This window comes from Protomyctophum bolini (genome assembly GCF_963924005.1).
Source record: "Protomyctophum bolini genome assembly, chromosome: 17".
Taxonomy (NCBI): Eukaryota; Metazoa; Chordata; class Actinopteri; order Myctophiformes; family Myctophidae; genus Protomyctophum; species Protomyctophum bolini.
The window spans coordinates 36,920,975-36,942,489 of NC_137878.1; the positions used below are offsets into that span (position 1 = coordinate 36,920,975).

General features: G+C 43.2%; 1 protein-coding gene across 1 annotated transcript in view; it reads left to right on the forward strand.

Annotated features, from left to right (window-relative positions):
• elp2 (elongator acetyltransferase complex subunit 2) overlaps positions 1 to 21,515 on the forward strand; it is a gene marked incomplete at both ends in the record, with an annotated part of 103,861 nt that overhangs the window by 9,841 nt on the left and 72,505 nt on the right. The window contains 3 exons of the mRNA XM_080787244.1: positions 3,900 to 4,079; positions 4,841 to 4,936; positions 5,077 to 5,177. Coding sequence (XP_080643370.1) covers positions 3,900 to 4,079; positions 4,841 to 4,936; positions 5,077 to 5,177 — 377 coding nt within the window. The remainder of the gene's footprint in view (positions 1 to 3,899; positions 4,080 to 4,840; positions 4,937 to 5,076; positions 5,178 to 21,515) is intronic.

Genomic DNA, 21,515 nt, shown 5'->3' on the forward strand with positions numbered 1-21,515 from the left:
TTTTGAGTGGTGCAACCACTCCAAGGAACAGCAATGTCTGTGTATATGTGTTGGTTCACCTATGTGACGTTAATGAGCACCAGTGTCATACTATGAGTACCAGTAGGGGCGCTGTTGTGCCAGAAACAGAGAGAGAGAGACAGTGCTGCACTGTTGCCTGCCAATGAGAGAGAGAGAGAGAGAGAGAGAGAGAGAGAGAGAGAGAGAGAGAGAGAGAGAGAGAGAGAGAGAGAGAGAGAGAGAGAGGAGTTGCACTACTCAGTTCACACGGGTGTGATTTTTTTTATTCTAAGAGACTAAACTAGATTAAAGTACTTGATTCCAACTACCGGAACCCTCTTTTTTTGAGTGCCCAGCTTTGTGCATATAGCATTGCGATGATTTAATTGGCTGAGCAATGTGTGTACCTGTCCTGTACCCCATAGCGATGATTTGATTGGCTGAGACTGGAATGCCATATATTATGACGTATGATGATAAGAGCGCCACCCTCACTTCTCACGAGTGTCACTATTATTATTATTGTTTTAATCCTAAAACCAGATCACGAGGCTCCGTTTCATCACGAGGAACAACCAGGGCTTTTCCTCCGTGTGGAGTTTCAGGAATTCATTTAACCCATTCTGAACGGGAACCCATTTTGGTGTCAGCATCATGTTATGCTTTAGCTATTGAAAAATAGCAGATCTACAAGCTCATAGCGCGCCACCGAGTGGCGCGCTACGAGCTTGTAGGTCTGCTATTTTTGGAAAAATCGAAGAACGACTGACATTTTTTAGAATCTGATCTCAGGTCAGAATGGGTTCATCAGACCAGTGTAGTGTCCAGTGGAAACCTCGTATGAATCTGATCTCAGGTCAGAGTGGGTTAATCTCCGTCCGTCGTCTCTCGACTGTCTTCCTGTCAGATGTGAAATCGTTTTCATGACGGGGGAAATTATATTGATTCCCGGGGGTGACGTTATTGGCTTGTCACGGCGGCCGCTGGCAGGTTGCAGATAATTGAAATGAAGCCTCAAGCTGGCGTGCTCGCCGCTGCGCCGCTCTCTCTCTCTCTCTCTCTCACTCTCTCTCACTCTCACACTCTCACTCTCACTCACACTCACTCTCACTCTCACTCTCACTCTCACTCACTCACACATTCACTGCCATAATTATTAGAAGCCCATTTAGACCTGAACTCCATTCTACAAAAGGTCTTTCTAAATCATCACAGTTTTCTGAAATACCTATGTTTCTATGTTGTCAGTGTTCTTCATTTTTCAAAAATAGCAGACGTACAAGCTCGTAGCTTGACAGATCTACACGCTATGCGCTTGTAGATCTGCTATTTTTCAATAGCTAAAGCATAACATGATGCCAACACCAAAAGTTTCTGCATGACAGATTTTTTTTTAAACCCCATGTTTCCATGTCAGTGGTGCTCAAACATTTCCACGTCAAGGACCCCCAGAATGATCTGTACTTGGCCACGGACCCCCATTAAAGGAGCCATTATTCCAGGGACCCCCCCCCCCCCCAGACGCAAAGATTTGAGTTAAAAACGTTCAAACCCATGGGTTTGAACCCATGGGTTATTCCTAACCCATGGGTTATCTTGTATTGTGGTCTTTATCAACCCCCAAACCCTTTGGAAGACCTGCGCTGTCTGTCTGTCTGTCGCAAACAACGTGTTTTGTATAACCAGCAGCAGAACCTGTTCATTCCCGGGGTCTGCTAACTGTATGAAGCCCTCTTCAGCCAGCGTACACTAAACTCCATGCTCAGGCTGTTCTGTGTCCTTAACCCATTCGGTACAGGAACCGAATGGGTTTAAGCATTATTTTAAACTTTAGCTATTGAAAAATTAGCAGATCTACAAGCTCATAGCGTGGCACTGAGTGTCGTGCTATGAGCTTGTAGATCTGCTTTTTTTTTTTTTTATGTTGCACGTATATTTTTGGGGCGTCCTTGACATGGAAATGTTTGAGAACGACTGACATAGATTTTTCAGAAACCGTCAGTATTTAGAAGACATTGGTAGAATTGTCCTCGGGTCTAAATGGGTTAACCATCACTCTATCTTCCCACTCACTGTCTGCTAGCCGCCACTCCACTCTGAGAGACAGACGGACAGACAGAGACGGACAAAAAAGAGAGAGAGCGAGTGGCTCATTTAGATGCAGCCCAGGCACTACAACGTTCTGCGTGTGTGTGGTTTGAATAAATAATGAAATAAATTAAAATTAGCCCTTGGAAGGGAAGGGGCACAGTGGTGGCAGTGCATTCAATTATTCTACTATAAGATCTACTATAAACACGGAGAAAGCACTCTATCTCGCCTGTCCTTTTTCCGATTTAAAATGTGCATCGACCGTTGGCATCTTTCTTTTCTCTTTTCTTAAAAATTGAAGTTTATTAGTATTTGTTTCTCCGGGCTACATGATCTGTAGTGTCGCAGTCCCAATTCTGGGAAACGTGGTTTCGATTAGTTGTATATCGTTGCTTTCGGGAGAAAACCACCTAACTCATTTTTGAGGTTTTAGATTTTTTCTTGCAAGAATCAGTGCTACTGAATGAACACCCTTTACGTCTGTGTGGTTTTTCGCAAATATCGAACAAATGGAATGTAGTAAAAAAAAGCGCTTCGGACAAAACCCTCTTAACTCCATTGACCCTCAAACTATATCTGCTAAACGCGACTAACTCCACCACCTCTCCCCCTCTCATGGAGTAATTGACAATAGATAAAGTCAGTCACAACACCAACTTTGATGAGGCAGTGTTGTTTTGTTCTCCTGGACATTTTATATTTTTCATTTGAAGATAAACGTTTTGAAGTTAAGTGGTTTACACTCCCGACAGCAGAGATATACTGTATGTACTGCAACCTGTTCTGGAGAGAACATTCACCAGAAGGAGATAATCTCCCCGCTTGTAGGAATAAAAGGAGAGGTTTCTGGAGTGCTCGGAAAGGTCCGAAAAAAAAACCAACGTAAAAAAGTGTCTCAAAATGTTCCGGTGCAGAAGTTCAGACGGGTATTTCATCATCGCAGCGGATTAAAAACGGTATCAGGGATACAACCCACTGCCTTCTCCAGGCCGTACTGTGTACACACTTCATTTCGTTTTCATTTCAATGATGAAATGGCCATCTGAAAAACAGGCTTTTACACTTCTCCACCAGAAGAGAGCTTTGTGCCGTAGATTGGTTATTTCTGCTGGTCAGATTATGTGTAGAAGGAATTCAACAGAAGACGAAGCACAGTTGCAACTCGGATCAGTTGCACTGATAATAGAGCAGGGTTTTCAGTGGTTAATCATTGGAGAATAGAGCTAGAGTTTTCAGTGGTTAATCAGTAGAGAATAGAGCAGGGTTTTAAGTGGTTAATCATTGGAGAATAGAGCAGGGTTTTAAGGGGTTAATCATTGGAGAATAGAGCAGGGTTTTCAGTGGTTAATCATTGGAGAATAGAGCAGGGTTTTCAGTGGTTAATCATTAGAGAATAGAGCAGGGTTTTAAGTGGTTAATCAGTAGAGAATAGAGCTAGAGTTTTCAGTGGTTAATCATTGGAGAATAGAGCAGGGTTTTAAGTGGTTAATCACTGGGCCTGTCTCACGATTATGAAATCTTTTACGGCGATTAATTGTCACACAAATAATTGCAATTAACACAATCGGCGCAGTGATTACTTAAAAAAAAACAGCTTGGGGTGCCGCGTGTGTGCGTGCGTGTGTGCGTGTGTGCGTGCGTGCGTGCATGCACGTGTGCGCACGGAGAGGGGGAGATATCTCTCATTTAAGGGGATCTGAAAAATGTTGACTCTGAGACTTTCCCTAACTCCCTCCCTCCCTCCCTCTCTCCCTCTCTCCCTCCCTCTCTCCCTCTCTCCCCCTCCCTCCCTCCCTCCCTCCCCTCAGATGGAGAGCTGTTCCTGTCCAGCTGTTCCCAGGACTGTATGATCAGGGTGTGGAAGCTTCGTGCCACGGTGGCGGCAGAGCCACGGCTCCTCCTCCTCCCGCCGCGCGGCACAGAGGACGAGCGCCACGGCCTCCTCAAGATGAAGGACAACCTGTTCACGGTGCAGGAGGAGGAAGGAGGTGAGCGCGGCCCTCAGGCCCACGGGAGAGGCTATTAACTGACTATATATGGAGGCGTCCATGTTTTTTTTTATGATGCTATTACGGGGACAGACATGGGGTTCGTCCCCTGCAGTCGTGTGTGTGTGTGTGTGTGTAGCTGTGTTTGCATGCCCGCTTGCCAGGCGGAATATACATTTCTCAAGGAACACTTTAATGGGTCAGCGTGCAGCCAGGCCAAGTCAGGAGGAGGATAAACACGGTCGCTAATCGAATAATCAAATTATTATATATATTTTTATGATGAAACTAAGAGTTCTTTGCAAGCAGCCCCCTGTGCAGACTGGCCGTAATAATGACCCAACAGGTGACAATCCCAGAACAACACACAGCAACTAGGGGACAAGTGTAACCCCTGGTTACTTGCGCAAGCAGAGCGCGCAAATAATCGTTTCGCTTGGTCTCTTCGAAGTGAAGACAAGTTTTCTTCAACGGTAAATCTGTGCCTGGTTTGCTGGGACTAGTTACAACATTACGTCATCCTTGAGAGAGTACATGGTGTGTATATGACGTAATGTTGTAACTTGTAACTTGTAACTAATTCTTCTCTTCGAAGTGAAGACAAGTTTTCTTCAACGGTAAATCTGTGCCTGGTTTGCTGGGACTAGTTACAACATAATGTTACAAGTTACAAGTTACAAGTTACAACATTACGTCATATACACACCATGTACTCTCTCAAGGATGAACTACTTCTTACTGTGTGTGTGTCCTGGTTCCAGGTGTGTCCTCTGAGTTTGCTGTGGTTCTGGAGACGGTCCTCGCTGGACACGAGAACTGGGTCTACGGAGTCCACTGGCAACCTCCTCTCTACAAAGGTTAGCTAACCCATTTTTTGTCATATAGTATTAGTCGACACACAAATCAACACTGAACAGTGTGAACCTGCCTTTATTGTTGCGCCGCTCCTTTTTGTTACTGTGCTGATTCCGCGGTGTCCCTTTGTCTCCCCCTGCAGACGGCACACTTCAACAGCCTCTGGCTCTGCTCTCTGCGTCCATGGACAAGACCATGATCCTCTGGGCTCCGGAGGAGGGCTCTGGTGTCTGGGTGGAGCAGGTCAGTGTGGAGCACGCGCGCACGAACGCACGCACGCACACGCACGCACGCACGCACGCACGCACGCACGCACTCGCGTGGCTAGTGCGTGGCTAGTGCGTGGCTAGTGTTGTGGCTGTGGGCGTCACTCACCTTGGAGAAGTATAGTAGAAGTAGTTAGACAGGTATGAGGGTATTGAGGGCACTGTCCCTTTGAGTGTCATAAATACCAATCCCATTGATATTATTAGCCCTGTCTTCTACCCTGAGCCATCACCAGAATATAGCAAAGTGTGATGGAATTCTGCGGTGGCTCCTGGGCTTCCGAGACGTAGTCATACCAGTTTGTTTTGGAAGGCCTGAAGCTTATAGTTTTTGGTGACATTGAGATGTCGGAGAACCAAGAGGTGCAAGCATCATCAAAATGGCATCGAATGAGGGCTAGAGTCTTTGAGATGACTTTCTTTTTGACAAAACAATCTGATCTGGAGAGTTTCACCGGCCATCGTGTAAAATGTATGTTTCTTTTCCTATCTTTCCTCTCATCCTTCCATCCCTCTCTGTCATCCTCTGTCATAACTTAAGCTCTTTTTTATCTCCTCTCTCTCTCTCTCTCTCTCTCTCTCTCCCTCTCTTTGACGATCTGTCGGTTCTCTCCTCCAACAGCTGCTGTGTTGTAGCATGCACGCATGCAAGCACGCACGCCACACACGCACGCCACACACAACACACACTTCTGTGTTCTACCGGATGCACGGCTAAAATTAAACCATTAAAACCGGAAAAGCATCCAGCTAAAGAAAACATTATTATTATTATCATTATTTTATACTTTGGCTATTAAAAAATAGCAGATATACAAGCCTCATGCCACGATACGAGCTTGTAGATCTGCTAATATTTTTTGTCGTGATGTGAATTTGTGCAAATCTTTGAATTTTGGGGCTTTTTCTGCCTTTTATTTGAAAAGTGTACAGTCAGCTGACAAGAAATGGGGGAGATGGGGGAGTCGAACCCGCGACACACTGTCAGGCTGGATTATCAGCCCTAGGTGAAAGTTTTTAACTCAAATCTTTGCTTCATATTACATATACATACATATTAACCCAATCCAAGCCAGGAAAGTCAGGTTACGTTTTAAGCACTATAACCCCCTGTGCCAAGACTTGTCTTTTAAAAAAACTTTGTGATTGTGTTTTGTGGTCCTTGGCATGAAAAAGTTTGAAGAGTGTCACTGTCAGGATTCAGAAGACATTTGTAGAACCGTCCTCAGGTCTCAGTCGGTTAAACACGTGTCGACGGCGAAGGGAAGAAGCAGTTCCCTGCCCATCTGCCTCGCGTTGCTTTCTCTCTTCTCTGCCCATTAAATTCGTCAGATGGCGCTCCGAGTGTCTCCGATCGCACACACGCTCTTTTCATCCACTCCACACTTTATGATTAAAATAAGGACCACGTTATTAGGTTTTATTTGTTCACGTTCGTGTGTGTGTGTGGGTGTCTGTCTGTGTGACGGTGTGTGTGTGCGTAACTTTATTGACACATCCCAGGTTTATTTACAGGTGTAAAACAAACTAAGTGGGTGAAATTCCATGTCATACTTACTGAAGCCCTGTCGTTGTAGTTTAATTGGCCCAGATTGGGTGATTGTAGATTCGGCCTCGGGTCTTCCTTAACGGATTAACCCATTTAGGCCTGACGTCGAAATAAATAAAAAGTCTTCTGAACGAATATTATATTCAAAGATTTGTGCAGCATTTTCACAATTTTTCAAAAATAGCAGACCTACAAGCTCGTAGCGCGCCACTCGGTGGCGCGCTATGAGCTTGTAGATCTGCTATTTTTCAATAGCTAAAGTATAACATGATGCTTAGTTAAAACACCAAAAGGGGTTCCCGTCCAGAATGGATTAAGACACATATTAATACAGTAAAGGTGCAGTAGTTCAAATGGCAGCAGTTATATTAACAGATCTGACAGAGTATGTACTGTACCAGACTAGTAGATAATGGCCAGTACAGCAGCAGGACAACATTGTCACTTCACCACTTTTCAACCTGTATGTATGAATGAATGAATGAATGAATGAATGAACAGATTTTTATTTTCGTGTCTTGTCGTTGTCGTTAAGACCCATCCCTTACGGGATTATAAGACACCAACAACATAAATAAACAATATCACGTTCACTTAGTTCCCACACAGAAGTTACACAAAGTATATTTGATCAAAACAAAAACAGAAATAAGCATTATCATAAAATAAAATAAAATAAAATGCATCACATATAAGTTTTCTTTGTCCGGGAACGTATGTCCCAAGCGTTCTCTATATATTCTGCTAATGCAAATATCTTTTGTTCGAAAATCTATCTCAGTCGCTCTGCATCACTTCACCACATCAGATCTATATTTTTGTCTTTTGGATAATGGGGCACAGACGTACTTTTCACTAGCATAACAGCTTTTTATCGTAACAAATGTTCTCGGCTTTGGTTTGTACAATATGTCCTGTGACCATTTGTTCTGAAATAAACTATAAAGTGCGTCTTTAACCATGGAGACGTTTACAACCCTGTTGTTATTTAGAAAACTGTCATGTAACCCAGTTCGTACAAGAGTGTCCTCTATTGCACTCGCCCATGCACCTTTTACTGATACATCCCAGTTGAAAATCTTCCTAGCAACTCTGTTCTCTGGCATTCTGATTAGTCGGTTCCATAAGGCCATCATGCTGCCTCTCCACCTTATCTCACACGGCTCCCAAACCATGTCTCCTGTTGTTGCCAATACAGGCGCAAATGTATGCACTCCTAAAAAGTACCGTATGGCTCTATTCTGAACCATTTGTCCCTTCATATTCATGTTTGAGCTCCATATTCCCGCCATATAATCCATGTCAGGGCAGACACACGTGTGAAACAGTTTGGAGTAGGCAGCATATCCCAAATCGCCCAGCTGTTTAGTTTTGGCTATTATGCTACCTAGGGCCCTATACCTGCAGATCCTGCCAATACCAATTGTAGAGACCTTTTGTCCTTGTGGTGGTTGACTGAGAGTACCTTTTTCTAACTGACTGGCTTTGTGCAGCAAACTTAACCAAAAAAGGGAAATGAGGAATGTCCAGACGTAGAGTTGAAGTTGAACTCAAAAGGTTTATTTGATCCAAGTTGAAAACAAAAAGAAAGATACTTTTAGCATATAACTGTAACTGAGAATAGAAGGAGGTGTAGAACAAAAACCAGACGTAAAAAACTGTGAACCTCCAATCAACAACACCTGGCCCTCTGATGGCCAGGTAATTTATGTCCTCTCTGCCATGTCTGTAGGGGGCGACAAAGCACACTAACAGGAATGTTAGACATGGCATGATGGCACATACATGATGTGATGGCCTATAGTAGATCGGCTCCTACACCGATGTACCATAGAGTAAATGTTCATCCATGTCATTTTCAACATACTGTCATCTAGCCTTTCTAAATCCATTCTGTTCTTCAACAAGAAGGTTATTTTGTTCTAGGTAATTTGTAAGTCTTGAGTTAAGAATTGAGGTATAGACTTTATATGCTGTGCTCAAAAGACTAATGCCTCTATAGTTTAAGGGTATTCTAGGATCATTTTTGGAAGATTTCGGTATTGGGCTTACAATAGATTTATACCAAACTGAGGGAATAGTGCCTGTTTCGAAACAAAAACCAAATAGAACATAAAGTGCCTCTGTGAACCAGGTATCTTAAGTATTAAGTATTCTTAAGTATTTCATTTGTTATTTCATCTTATCGTTATTTTCATTTGTTATTTCATCAAAACCTGATGCTTTGCCCACCTTCAGGGCCGCGATAGCAGTTTTCACCTCCTCAATTTTAAGTATCTCATTTAGAACATTTCCCCGATCAAGAGTGGGGTGAGGTGACTGTTTTTCCAGCTGGGATTTAAGTAAACAAATATGTTCAGCAAAAGCTGCATCAAAATTCTCTCCCTATTGTTTCCCTGAAAACAAGTCCCTAAAGCATCTTTCCCATTCATTTAACACCTGTGGAATGTCAGAAATGAGTTGTCCTTTATCAACATATACCTCCATTGGTATTTTCTTATGCCTTTTTGGTCCGAGTTTGTTGATCTGATCCCAAAAACGTTGTGGATTGGCTGCATGCGTTTCTTCCAGATGCAAAATATGTCCTTTATTATAATGCCTTTTAAAATAACAGTCTTTTATCAAACATATTTTGACTTAACTTATAATGAACTCTATAATGTTCTCTCTGAATCTTATCTCCTTTGTATTTCAAATAGGTATGTTCTGCGTTTGCATTGCCTTCCATAGATCATTCAACTCCTCGTTTGTTTGGTCTGTGACTCTTATTTTTGAAGTTAGACTGACCCTTATTCCTTTGACCATTTCTCCCCATATAACAGATCACAGACTCCGCTATACCAGTTATCAAGTTCATGTTGTGTTTTTTTAATTGTCTGAACCTTATCAACCTTGTTCTTCCAAACATTTTTCCATTTTATCAGAACAAATTTGATTTGGTACACATCTTTCTACACAATCTACGTTTAAATGTCATGTTCACTTTATTTGGTTCGTGGTTAATTTCCTCACTACATCATTTATGTCTGCTTGGGGCCGTATGGCAAATTTAAAAATAATAATGAATGGTCTGGTACACGGCACCGATCACTAATTAAATCAAAACATTGACAGTCTGAAATAGTAGTTTAGTTGAGGTAATATGTCCTCACTAATAATCATGATAAAATGGCACCATTTTATCCTACCCGCTCTGTGTCTCATAGGAGGGCTGTGGGCAGTTCAGAAACCCGTCCACCAGTGACATAATCGATGGGGAATCCAATACTTTCTAGTCCTGAAAAGTTGCAATGTGAAAATGGAAGCCATCGTTCTCACGATGATAAAAATCTAAACATTTTTGTAGAAAAAATAATCTTGTTTAAAAGGACAGTTACCACGTGGGGCTTACCCTGGGGCATCCAAACCCCCAGGAACGCGCCCAGGGCTCGCCTCGTACTCTACTCTGTGCCACTTTACTCTGTGCTGTACTCTACTGGCCACTGTAGGTGTTCCAGCTGAGCTGTCCACACACAGACATGCACATGCACATGCACATGCACATGCACATGCACATGCACATGCACATGCACATGCACATGCACATGCACATGCACATGCACATGCACATGCACATGCACATGCACACGCACACGCACACGCACACGCACACGCACACGCACACACACACACGGGGACATGCATAGCTGCGTAATGGAGTGGAGCCACTGCTCAAAAATAAGGTCACATTTTTTAGATATTTTTTGTCGTTGTTTGTTGTTGAGACATACTGTCTTTAATTCCACGTTTTCATCTGGTCTGACTCTGAAAGAATGCCGACGGCAGCACGGCTAACTCCAGAGCCACAGAGAAGTGGCCCCGGCCAACTGTGTCTTAATTAGCAGGTCCTGTTGTTGTCGTTGTATAATTAATGAAAACAATTCTTTTGTACAAAGAAGCGCTTGGGTTCTTCCCCCCCCCCATGCTGATTAGTTTAATTGGTGAGAGTTAATGGAGAAGAGTGTGTGTGTGTGTGTGTGTGTGGGAGGGGGGGGTCTTGGCCCTTAACACACACACACACACACACACACACACACACACACACACACACTGCTGCTAACGAGACACACTGGTAATTAACAGGCCAGACTGACCGCGGTGGACTGCCACTGTGCCTAAAGGGGTTTAGTTGGTGTGTGTGTGTGTGTGAGGTCCATTTTCCTGGTCTTAACAATAGAAGATAATTGGTTGTTTTATGGTAAAAAAAAAGAAAATGGTTTCACGCCGCTGTTGTGCACCGGATAATGGCCCATCTAAGATATTGTGCTTTTAGATTTCCTCCCCCTCCGCTATTTTCTGCAATTTTATAATACGGTCCTAAAACTCTGTTGTCCTCACAACAAGCATGATATTAATAAGCGTATGACTCTGTGTGACCTCTGTGTCTTCTGCTGCAAGCTGTGCCCTAGTTTTGTTCTGCCTTGAACTGTTTTTTTTGTACTGTTTTTAACCTGTACGGCGACCTTGAGTGCCCTGAAAGACGCCTTATAAATTAAATGTATTATTATTATAATGCGCACCGTTTTTGGTGCGTGTGTACCTATACACATAAATCACACTTAAATTGTTGGATCAGTTGGTACCAGTGACACGAATCTTTTGAAAATGGCAGATAGAGATAAATCCTTAAATAACCACTTCACCACTTTTCAACCTATATCTTCATATAATAGGTCCTCACTAATAATCATGAATAAATGGCGAAAAGTTTTGTGCCTCATAGGAGGACTGTGGGCAGTTCAGAAACTGTCTTCCAGTGACATCATCGATGGGGAATACAAGCTAATATAAACGGCAGGTTTTCTAGTCCTGAAAAGTTTGCAATGCGAAAATGGAAGCCTGCAGGCCAACAATGACCTGGCCGTCCGTCGACTACATTAGACTACAGAACAGTCCTTGAAAGACTACTATGTACATTTTGGGGGGGGTCTTTCTTTGACCTGAAAAAGTTTGAGAAGTGCTGAAGTTAAAACTATGAGCTGACCTGAACAGCAGAACGAAGTGTTCGTACAGTGTGGGGAGGAGGGGAGTTCTCCTCTCACCACCATCAAAGGCCTCTCAATCCCACAATGATGGCATGTCCCTCCACTGTGTTGTACTTGTCCCCATACCTCCTTCCTCTAGCTCCCGCCATGCCACCTGAGCGCACACACGCACGCACACACACACACACACACACACACACACACACTCGTAAACAAGATGAATGGCGATGCTTTGTCTTCGTTGTTCCTTTGGTTTTTTTTCCCCTCCTTGCATGATTTACGGCAGGCCCTTGTGTGGGGAATTTTAAAATCAATCTGCTTAATGTTGCGGCACTGTCCTCCTCTCAATCTCCTCTCTCTCTCTCTCTCTCTCTCTCTCTGTGGTGTAAAGTGCATCTAAGTACATTTTCTCAAGTACTTTACTTAAGTTGAGGTATTTTTTACTTAAACTTTAGTTACTACTATATTTACTTTGTAGATTTGTATTATTACAGAACGTAACCACTTCAACCATATCTAAGGCTGTGCTTTGGCTATTTGAATGCGTTGTGAGCTTGTAGATCGGCTAACTTTCATAATAAGTGCAAGTTCCACTATAGTAAGTATATGTATATATATAAGTATACACTTTTACGTTTTCTACTTTATGGTACATTTTGATGCCAACCCTTTTGTACTTTCACTCAAGTGCATTTTGAATACTGGACCTGTACTTGTAACAGAGTATTTACTTGCGCAAGCACGTCGCACACGCACACACACACACAGCCACACACGCACACACACACACACACACACACACACAGGCCTAGTGCTGTGTGGGTGCGTGCATGTGTGTGTGTGTGTGCGCGTTCAAAACACTCAACTCTGAGAGTATTCCGTTTGTGACCTGCACATTTCCCAGCGGGTTCCTGGAGCACGACTATGGTACATACAACAGCTTATGCATGATTGAATTTGTGTTTAACCCATTCTGAACGGGAACCCATTTTGGTGTTAGCATCATGTTATGCTTTAGCTATTGAAAAATAGCAGACCTACAAGCTCATAGCGCGCCACCGAGTGGCGCGCTATGAGCTTGTAGGTCTGCTATTTTTGAAAAATCGAAGAACGACTGACATTTTTAGAATCTGATCTCAGGTCAGAATGGGTTCATCAGACCAGTGTGTGTGTCCAGTGGAAACCTCGTATGAATCTGATCTCAGGTCAGAATGGGTTAACAAACATTTGAATGAATGAAGGCCAAAATAATTTACATATATATATGTAGGAATGGTTAAAGGGGAACCGTTAAACTATCAAGACCGCTAAGAGGGTCTAATCGTTAAGGAAGAGTAATCGTTACCATCCTAAAGGAAACCTATATACAGTACGAGGGCTGGCTGGATTTATACGTTCAATCTCCGTTTCCAAAATGCACAAAACATATTATTTATTGTTCATGAGAATGCACAATTATAACATTTTTCTCATTCACGTTAGTAATTTTTTTCTTTTTTTCTTCCCCCAAGATAATCTGTTGCCCCTGTCTTTTTAAAATAATGGGAATAATGAGGCTGTGGAGTTGTTCGCTGATTATAATCACCACAGATGGGGGATTTACTGCTGCATCTCATGTTTCCTTTAACGGCCAACTTCCATATCGTTAAGGAGACACGGAGCTAATTAAAGATGGAGAGATATATTAACCCATTCTGAACGGGAACCCATTGTGGTGTTAGCATCATGTTATGCTTTAGCTATTGAAAAATAGCAGATCTACAAGCTCGTAGCGCGCCACCGAGTGGCGCGCTACGAGCTTGTAGGTCTGCTATTTTTGAAAAATCGAAGAACGACTGACATTTTTTTAGAATCTGATCTCAGGTCAGAATGGGTTCATCAGACCAGTGTGTGTCCAGTTGGAAACCTCGTATGAATCTGATCTCAGGTCAGAATGGGTTAACAGCCAGAGACCACCGCGCTGCTGATGCTAGCATCCCTGGCTCTCTGGCAGCGTTGCCATGTCCGCTTCTTATAAGCCACGTTGGGCTTGCTCCTGAGAGGCGCTCCTATATAATTATGTAAATGTGAAGTCTTGAGAAGACAAAGGTGGCCGCGGCCGCACACACTCGTAGCCAAAGGGCTGATACTTTATCAGAATAGGACGCAGAGAGTAAAAAAATAACTCCTATGTCAGCTTTGTCTGTGTGTACCGAATCTGATGGTGTGTAGCGATGATTTGATTGGCTGAGCACCTCATAGCGATGATTTGGTTGGCTGAGCAAAGTATGTATTGATGATAAAAAGCGAGGACATGAAAATTAAGGACGCCGGTGTTTAGCCTTGAGGACTTGAAGATAAAAAGACTTGAGGATAAAAAGACTTGAGGATACAAAGTGAGGACAGACAAGTGAGGACGCCAATTGTGACTGGCCGGATGATGTGATGATGTATTGACAAGAGCGCCCCTCACTTCACACGGGTGTGATTTGTTTTTACAGGATAGTTGTGGGTTGCTTTTCTTTCATAGACCTGGATGCTTATTTCTCTCGCAAAATCTGGCAACTCTCTCTCTCTCTCTCTCTCTCTCTCTCTCTCTCTCTCTATCTCTCTATCTCTCTCTCTCTCTCTCTCTCTCTCTGACTCTGTCTCTCTCTCTCTCTCCCTCTCTCTCTCTCTCCCCCTCTCTCTCTTGGGCTGATTCCAACGCTATCGATTTGAATAGATCTCCCCTTTGGGGGAACCGCCTTGCTTTTACATCTAAAAGGTTTAACTCCCCGCCCCCTGTCCTCTCACTGCCAAGAAGCTTATTTTATATTTCCTTACGTTTTTTTGTAGTATTCACAGAATATGCGTCTTAGTTCACTACTATACGATCGCACACCGTTTGGTTGGTAATCATAGAGAGCCGTTCATTTGGGCGTTTGTGGAGAAAATGTAATGATAATCCACAGTTGGAGCCCATTCAGGAGCTATGAGGCAGAAATAAATCAGACCCGTCTGAACTGAGTGGTACTGTAATCTTGTAGTACAAGCCCTCCTCCTTGGCGTGTGTGTGTGTGTGCGTGGGTGTGCACGGTCAAGTACCGTAACTGTTGGGTTCAGCATTCAGGGATAGAACATTAAAACAATCCCCTCGAGGCAAGTAGGAGTTTTGAACCGTCGAAGAAAACTCATTTCTGCCACTTGTATTCGCAACCTTATTCTTTCGGTCATGACCCACACTTCATGACCATTGGTGAGAGTAGGAACGAAGATTTCTCGGTAGACGGAGAGCTTTGCCTTCTGGCTCAACTCTCTTCTCGTCACAACAGTGAGCGGTACAGCGACTGCAATACCGCCCCCGCTGCTCCGATTCTCCGGCTGATCTCCTTCTCCGTCCTCCCCTCACTCTTGAACAAGACCCCGAGATACCTGAACTCCTTCACCTGCAGGGCTAATGGTCTTATTCCCTACCTAGACTGCACAATGCTTCGGTTTTCCTGCTGAGAACCATGGCCTCAGATTTGGTCTGATATTGTATGAAAAGAAAAATATCCCCCCCCCCCCCACACACACTCTCACTCTCACGGGCCAGATATTATTTACGTGGGGCCAGTTGCGGCCTACCCGCTGGTCTAGACAGCAAAGTGGCAAAACTGATTGTTTTGCTGTGTAATTAGATTTTTGTTTTCCCTTTGCTATTCTAGTATTATTGCAGCAGCTGCTAATTATTGTGAGGCGAGTTGAACTAATTGATGCCTTTGTCTTGCTGTGTGTGTGTGTGTGTGTGTGTGTGTGGCTGTGTGACTGTGTGTGTGTGTGTGTGTGACTGTGTGTGTGTCTGTGTGTGTGTGTGTGACTGTGTGTGTGTGTGTGTGTGTGTGTGTCTGTGTGACTGTGTGTGTGTGGCTGTGTGACTGTGTGTGTGTGTGACTGTGTGTGTGTGTGTGTGTGTACGTAACCTCATGAACCCCCATTGTCCTCCTATTGTAGAGTCATGCTATAATCGCCACTAAAGCACGCGCTCTGGTGGCGCGGTGGTGTAAAGTTCCTGCCCGCAGCGCCATAGAGGTTGTGGGTTCCAATCCACTGTAGTCGATCCGGCTTTGTCTAATACACAAACACACACACACACCATTTTGTAAAGGCACTAATGCAGAGGCTCTGTTCTATTTTGGTCAAACAGAGTCAGGGTGCTGCTGTTGTCCATGTTGGGGCTCACTGGAAACACTCTGCTACAAGACAAGTCTCAAAGTGTCCTTGAGTGGGTTCCAAATGGTCCCGTACAGGTGTATAACTCTGAGAACTACTTCACACTAAATGGAACAGAGACCCATTCTGACCTGAGATCAGATTCATACGAGGTTTCCACTGGACACACACTGGTCTGATTAACCCCATTCTGACCTGAGATCAGATTCTGAAAAATGTCAGTCGTTCTTCGATTTTTCAAAAATAGCAGACCTACAAGCTCGTAGCGCGCCACTCGGTGGCGCGCTATGAGCTTGTAGATCTGCTATTTTTCAATAGCTAAAGCATAACATGATGCTAACACCAAATTGGGTTCCCGGTCAGAATGGGTTAATTGGTATCATTGGTAACACATATGAAGTAAGGAAGCGGTCCGGAAGCAAGGACTGTCTAAAGAGGACGAGACGCGAAGACCGCACGGGTGACGCCATGTTGCTCCATGGAAGGAAAGAAACATGCACAGTTGAGACCAGGAAGTTGTACACACATGCACAAATTTGGGCATGTACAACTTGCTGGTCTCATGTTTCTGCAACATGGCGTCGCCCGTATACGGTCTTCGCGTCTTGTCCTCTTTAGACTGTCCTTGTCCCGGAAGTAGGAAGAGTTATTCTGTGTGCATATAGCCCATTGGCCAGTCTTTTGGGGAGGGAAGGAGGGCGGGGTGATATTAGACACTGGGCATGTGTGAGCAGGGAGTTTTGGGCTGGAGTTGTAGGACAAAGGCTCTATGTCCTCCCGGTGGGGGCTCCTCACTGCATGGCAGGAGAGAGACGTGTATATTGTCTCTGTCCGGGTGGAAGCCTTTTCAGTATTCAAATTCAAAAGCATTAAACGTGTCGGATCTATACAAGCTCAAAACGATCTACTTTTTTGCGTGACAATCCTGGTCTCTAAACTATGCCTGCAGTCCACCTGACCAGCCGGGGCGCCTGATTGGAGGGGAACTGGTTGGAATAACGTGTTCCTTCCACGAGCTATACGTCCAACCGAGGGAAGCTCTCCCCCCTGTCAGGTGAAAAGAAGCGGCTTGGACTCCTCATGCATTGAAGGAAGCATGAGTTCAGTCTATTGCTCTCCCCGGGTTGGCAGAGGGAGTGTAGAGCTCAGGATTACATTCAATAATTGACACGTCACTGGGTAAGAAAATGGGTTACAAAATTGTGGGATATAAAATGAAATAAAATCTGATCAATCAAAACAAGTAATGGACAGAATAATCACTAAGATCCTGATCATGAGCGTTTAATCTGGTTATAACACGTTATTGTTGTTCATGTGCGCCGTTTTGATCACCCCCTGTGAGGGCGTTACTGTCAGCGAGACCATGAAAGTGACAAATGTGCTCCCATTACTTTTCACAAAAGGCTCTTTATATCGCGGCATATAATGATATTATTGGGTCGTAAACCTATTTCCTCCCACCCTTCTTTCTGCTAGAACGTTTGTGTTGTTGTCTAAACCACACATGTTCCTGCACAGGTACGGCTGTAATGAGGATTAGCTTTTTTTTTTAAGAGAGCTAAATGGTGTGTTTAAGTCAATCTGCTATATAAACCTATTAAATGAAGCGTACGTTGCTCAGTTTTAACAAACTGTGCATCTGTTCCGCAGCATCTGTTGCAGGACATAATCTATATGACCCTCTTTATTGACATTCAGGGCAATGTGTCCACAAATAGAAGTGTTTTCTAGTCCCTTGTCACTGCTAACCCCCCCCACCCCCCCCTCCCAAGGACACCTGCCCTACGGCCATACTGTACACACACACACACACACACACACACACGTACGCACACACGTACGCACACACGTACGCACACATGAAAGCATTATACACATCATGTGCGTTCCACGAGTGTGGAGAGGACAATGCTTTCTCTTAAAGATCCTTTTAAATTCAGAATTGGGCATATACCTTGTATAGAATTGAAGTACTTCTTGTCTTTGTGGTCGGTTGCTGCTGGGCAGTGTTTGTTTTGGTCGACTAAAACTAAGACGAAAACGGCTCGTCGACTACCTTTTTTCACTGACAAAAACTAAATGAAAACTAAGCTATATTATTATGACTAAAACTAAGCTAAATGTATTGACAATTTCGTCAACGGATAGAAACTAGACTAAAATGTTAGGAAGGGACTGGTGGACAAGAGATCCAGTATAAGTCATTTTACTCTTGGTTGGCATGCTGAAAATAGCAGATCTACAAGAGAGCTATTTTCAGCAAGTGTAAAATCAGCCATTACGACGACGGCATCAACGCCCGCCAAAATACATCTTAGTCAACTAAATCAACTTTAGATTTAGTCGACTAAAACTAGAATAACACTAAAACATTCCCAGGTGACTAAAATGTGACTGAAACTAAGTGAAAACTATTCAAGAGACTAATGACTAAAACAAAAAAAATCTACATTTTCCTGCCAAAGACAACACTTGGCTGGGTGCTTTTAATTGCGGTGTATATTTATGGATGTGCATTCATGTCCTGAATGTATGCGTTGACCCGAGCCAAGCCAATCTCCCTCGCGGATGATGAAGGACACGCCTGGTGAACCGTAGCGGTCGTGCAAAGTTCCATTTTTATGACAATGTGAATTCACCTGACCGGGTAAAAGTAATGGAGCACAAAGTGCTGTATTACACAAAGCACAAAGCAAAGTGTCTTTATCATTACCATAGAAAAGGCAAGAAAAAACACCGACTGACTGGCGGCTAAAGAAAAGATGTGCAGTTTGGTGGCTGCCTCAAGGTCAAGTCATTGACACCGCTATTATGTTACAGAACTATTCATCGTGCAGGATGAGGATGAGACTGAGACTGATTTGGTTTGAAATCTTGTCTCGAGCCATTTCACTTAAACGGCATTGAGGTTCCTCCTAGGTTTTATTTTATTTTTTAAGCTGACGTAAATTGGCATTGAAGGTTGGCATCTTGCGGATAACACCTCTACGATGCCCTTGTTTGCTGTCACGTTGTTTATTAACCCATTCTGAACGGGAACCCATTTTGGTGTTAGCATCATGTTATGCTTTAGCTCTTTAAAAATAGCAGATCTACAAGCTCATAGCGCGCCACCGAGTGGCGCGCTACGAGCTTGTAGGTCTGCTATTTTTGAAAAAGAACGACTGACATTTTTTTAGAATCTGATCTCAGGTCAGAATGGGTTAATCAGACCAGTGTGTTGTCCAGTGGAAACCTCGTATGAATCTGATCTCAGGTCAGAATGGGTTAAGTTGTCTTGGTGCTTCACGTCAAGGATGCCCAGACTGGTGGCATGTGGTTGTTTACATTGGTGAGTCACTCCTCACTGATGGCAGCAGAGGTGCTCCGGTCAGGTGTTTTGGGACCGATCCCGCTACTTATTCTCATGATCGGCCCATATACCGATCCTGAGTGTGAGGAGAACATTTTACTATTTTGTGTGTGTGTGTGTGTGTGTGTGTGTGTGTGGGAAGAGAGGGGAGAATGCTGATAGCAGGGGGCGGACTTGTAAGAAATCAGCAAGATTTGGCTTTTGGTGACTAGTTTCTGAATTTTGGTGTGGTGTTAGGTACTGTATGTGTATAAGGTTTTCAAAAAGCTGTGCAGACTCAAATATTGGATATGTATATTAGGTATGGTTTGAAAGCCAAAATAATTGATAAAAGATCTGTTACTGTTACTATTGGGTGTACTATATAATAACATACTAAAATGTTAGGAACAATGGACAACCATAAAGGTCCACGGTGGCTAAAACAAGCTAAAATGCCTATGTGCAAAATCATAACAATTATTAATTATTATAACAATTAAGTACTTTTTATTTTATATATAAGTACTTTTTTATTTTGGCATGGTGTTAGTATAGGTATGGGCATGCATGTACACAGAGACGTGGCACATTTATAGTAGGATAAAATCCTTGAAATATCTATTTTGGGGCAGAATGAGATATGTTGACATTCCCTCTCCACCAGGAGGACAATTAACCCATTTAGGCGAAATTAACAAAAATGTCCGTTTTCTGTAAAAACCCTATATGTTTCTGTAAATTAGTGGTGCTCAATATTTCATGTCAAGGACCCCAAAAATTATATGCACTGTAATATGCCTCCGCCTCCCCATCTGAAAATATGTTGTTCCATGGACCTCCCCAGAGTCAAAGATTTTAGTTAAAAATGTTCACTGTAATAATATATATATATATTCAAAGATTTGAGGCACATTTTCACAAATTTTCAAAAAAATAGCAGACCCTAAGAGTGCCACTCTATGAACTTGTAGATCTGCTATTTTCCAATAGCTAAAGTATAACATAATGCTTTAAAACACCAAAAGCCCCGGAATGCGTTAATAACCCACACGGAAGACGGAGAACGGAGACACATGGAGTCAAACGAGGCCAAGCGTCCCAGATGAAAGATGATGCTAGACGTGGTTCTTCTTCTCAGAGCGGGGAATCGATTCCCCCCGTCGGCCCGTTTCACTTTGTTCCTCTCTGATGATGCGGTATAACGACAGCAAATTGCGCTGACCGGCTGCTCCGTATCGCGTTAGACAAATAACCCATTCTGGGCGGGAACCCCCTGTTGGTGTTTTAAGCATTATGTTCTACTTTAGCTATTGAAAAATGGCAGATCTACAAGCTCGTAGCGCGCCACTCGGTGGCGCGCTATGAGCTTGTAGGTCTGCTATTTTTGAAAAGCCGTGAAAATACCATACCAATACCATACCATCTTTATTTATATAGCACATTTTAAAACAACAACGTTGTACCAAAGTGCTTTACAGTAAAACATTAAAAAACACAACTTCATTGAAAAACCACAAAACAACCACAAACAACATGCACAGTGTCACATTAAACATCGAAACATCTCATACTGTGCTTGGAAAAGCCACGGAATAAAGGTAAGTCTTGTGCCGCGAATCTTTGAATATATATTTCAGAGCGAACATTTTTAACTAAAATATTGGCTTCTAGGGTGGGGGTCCCTGGAACTACATATTTTCAGATGGGGTTCTGCGGCCAAATACAGACAATTCTGGGGGTCCTTTGACATGAAAAAGGTTGAGCACCACTGACATAGAAACATGGGTTTTTCAAGAAAAATGTTAATTTTTAGAAACCTTTTTTATAATAGACTTCAGTCCAAAATGGGATAACGGGGAAACGCACAGAGATGTGGGCCTTGCAAAAAAAGAAATATATAGATTTGGGTGAGTGAGAGAGAACCCCTTGGTTGTCCGTCTACAGGAAAGGCCTTTGATCTAATTTAACACAATGTTCTGTTCTAATCTCTCCCGCACAGCAGGTCAGAGCAAATTAAAAAGTCTACATTCCCCGGGCCCCACTTTGAGAAGCAATGCAGTAGACGGACCCATTTTAAACATGGAAAACTATTGCAGGGCAATTCATGTTCACCCAAAGGTTGAAGCTCCAACTATGATAGTTTTTTTTTTCTTAACCCATTCAGGGAGGGAACGCCTTTTGGTGATTTAAGCATTATGTTATACTTTAGCTATTGGAAAAAAAAGCAGTTCT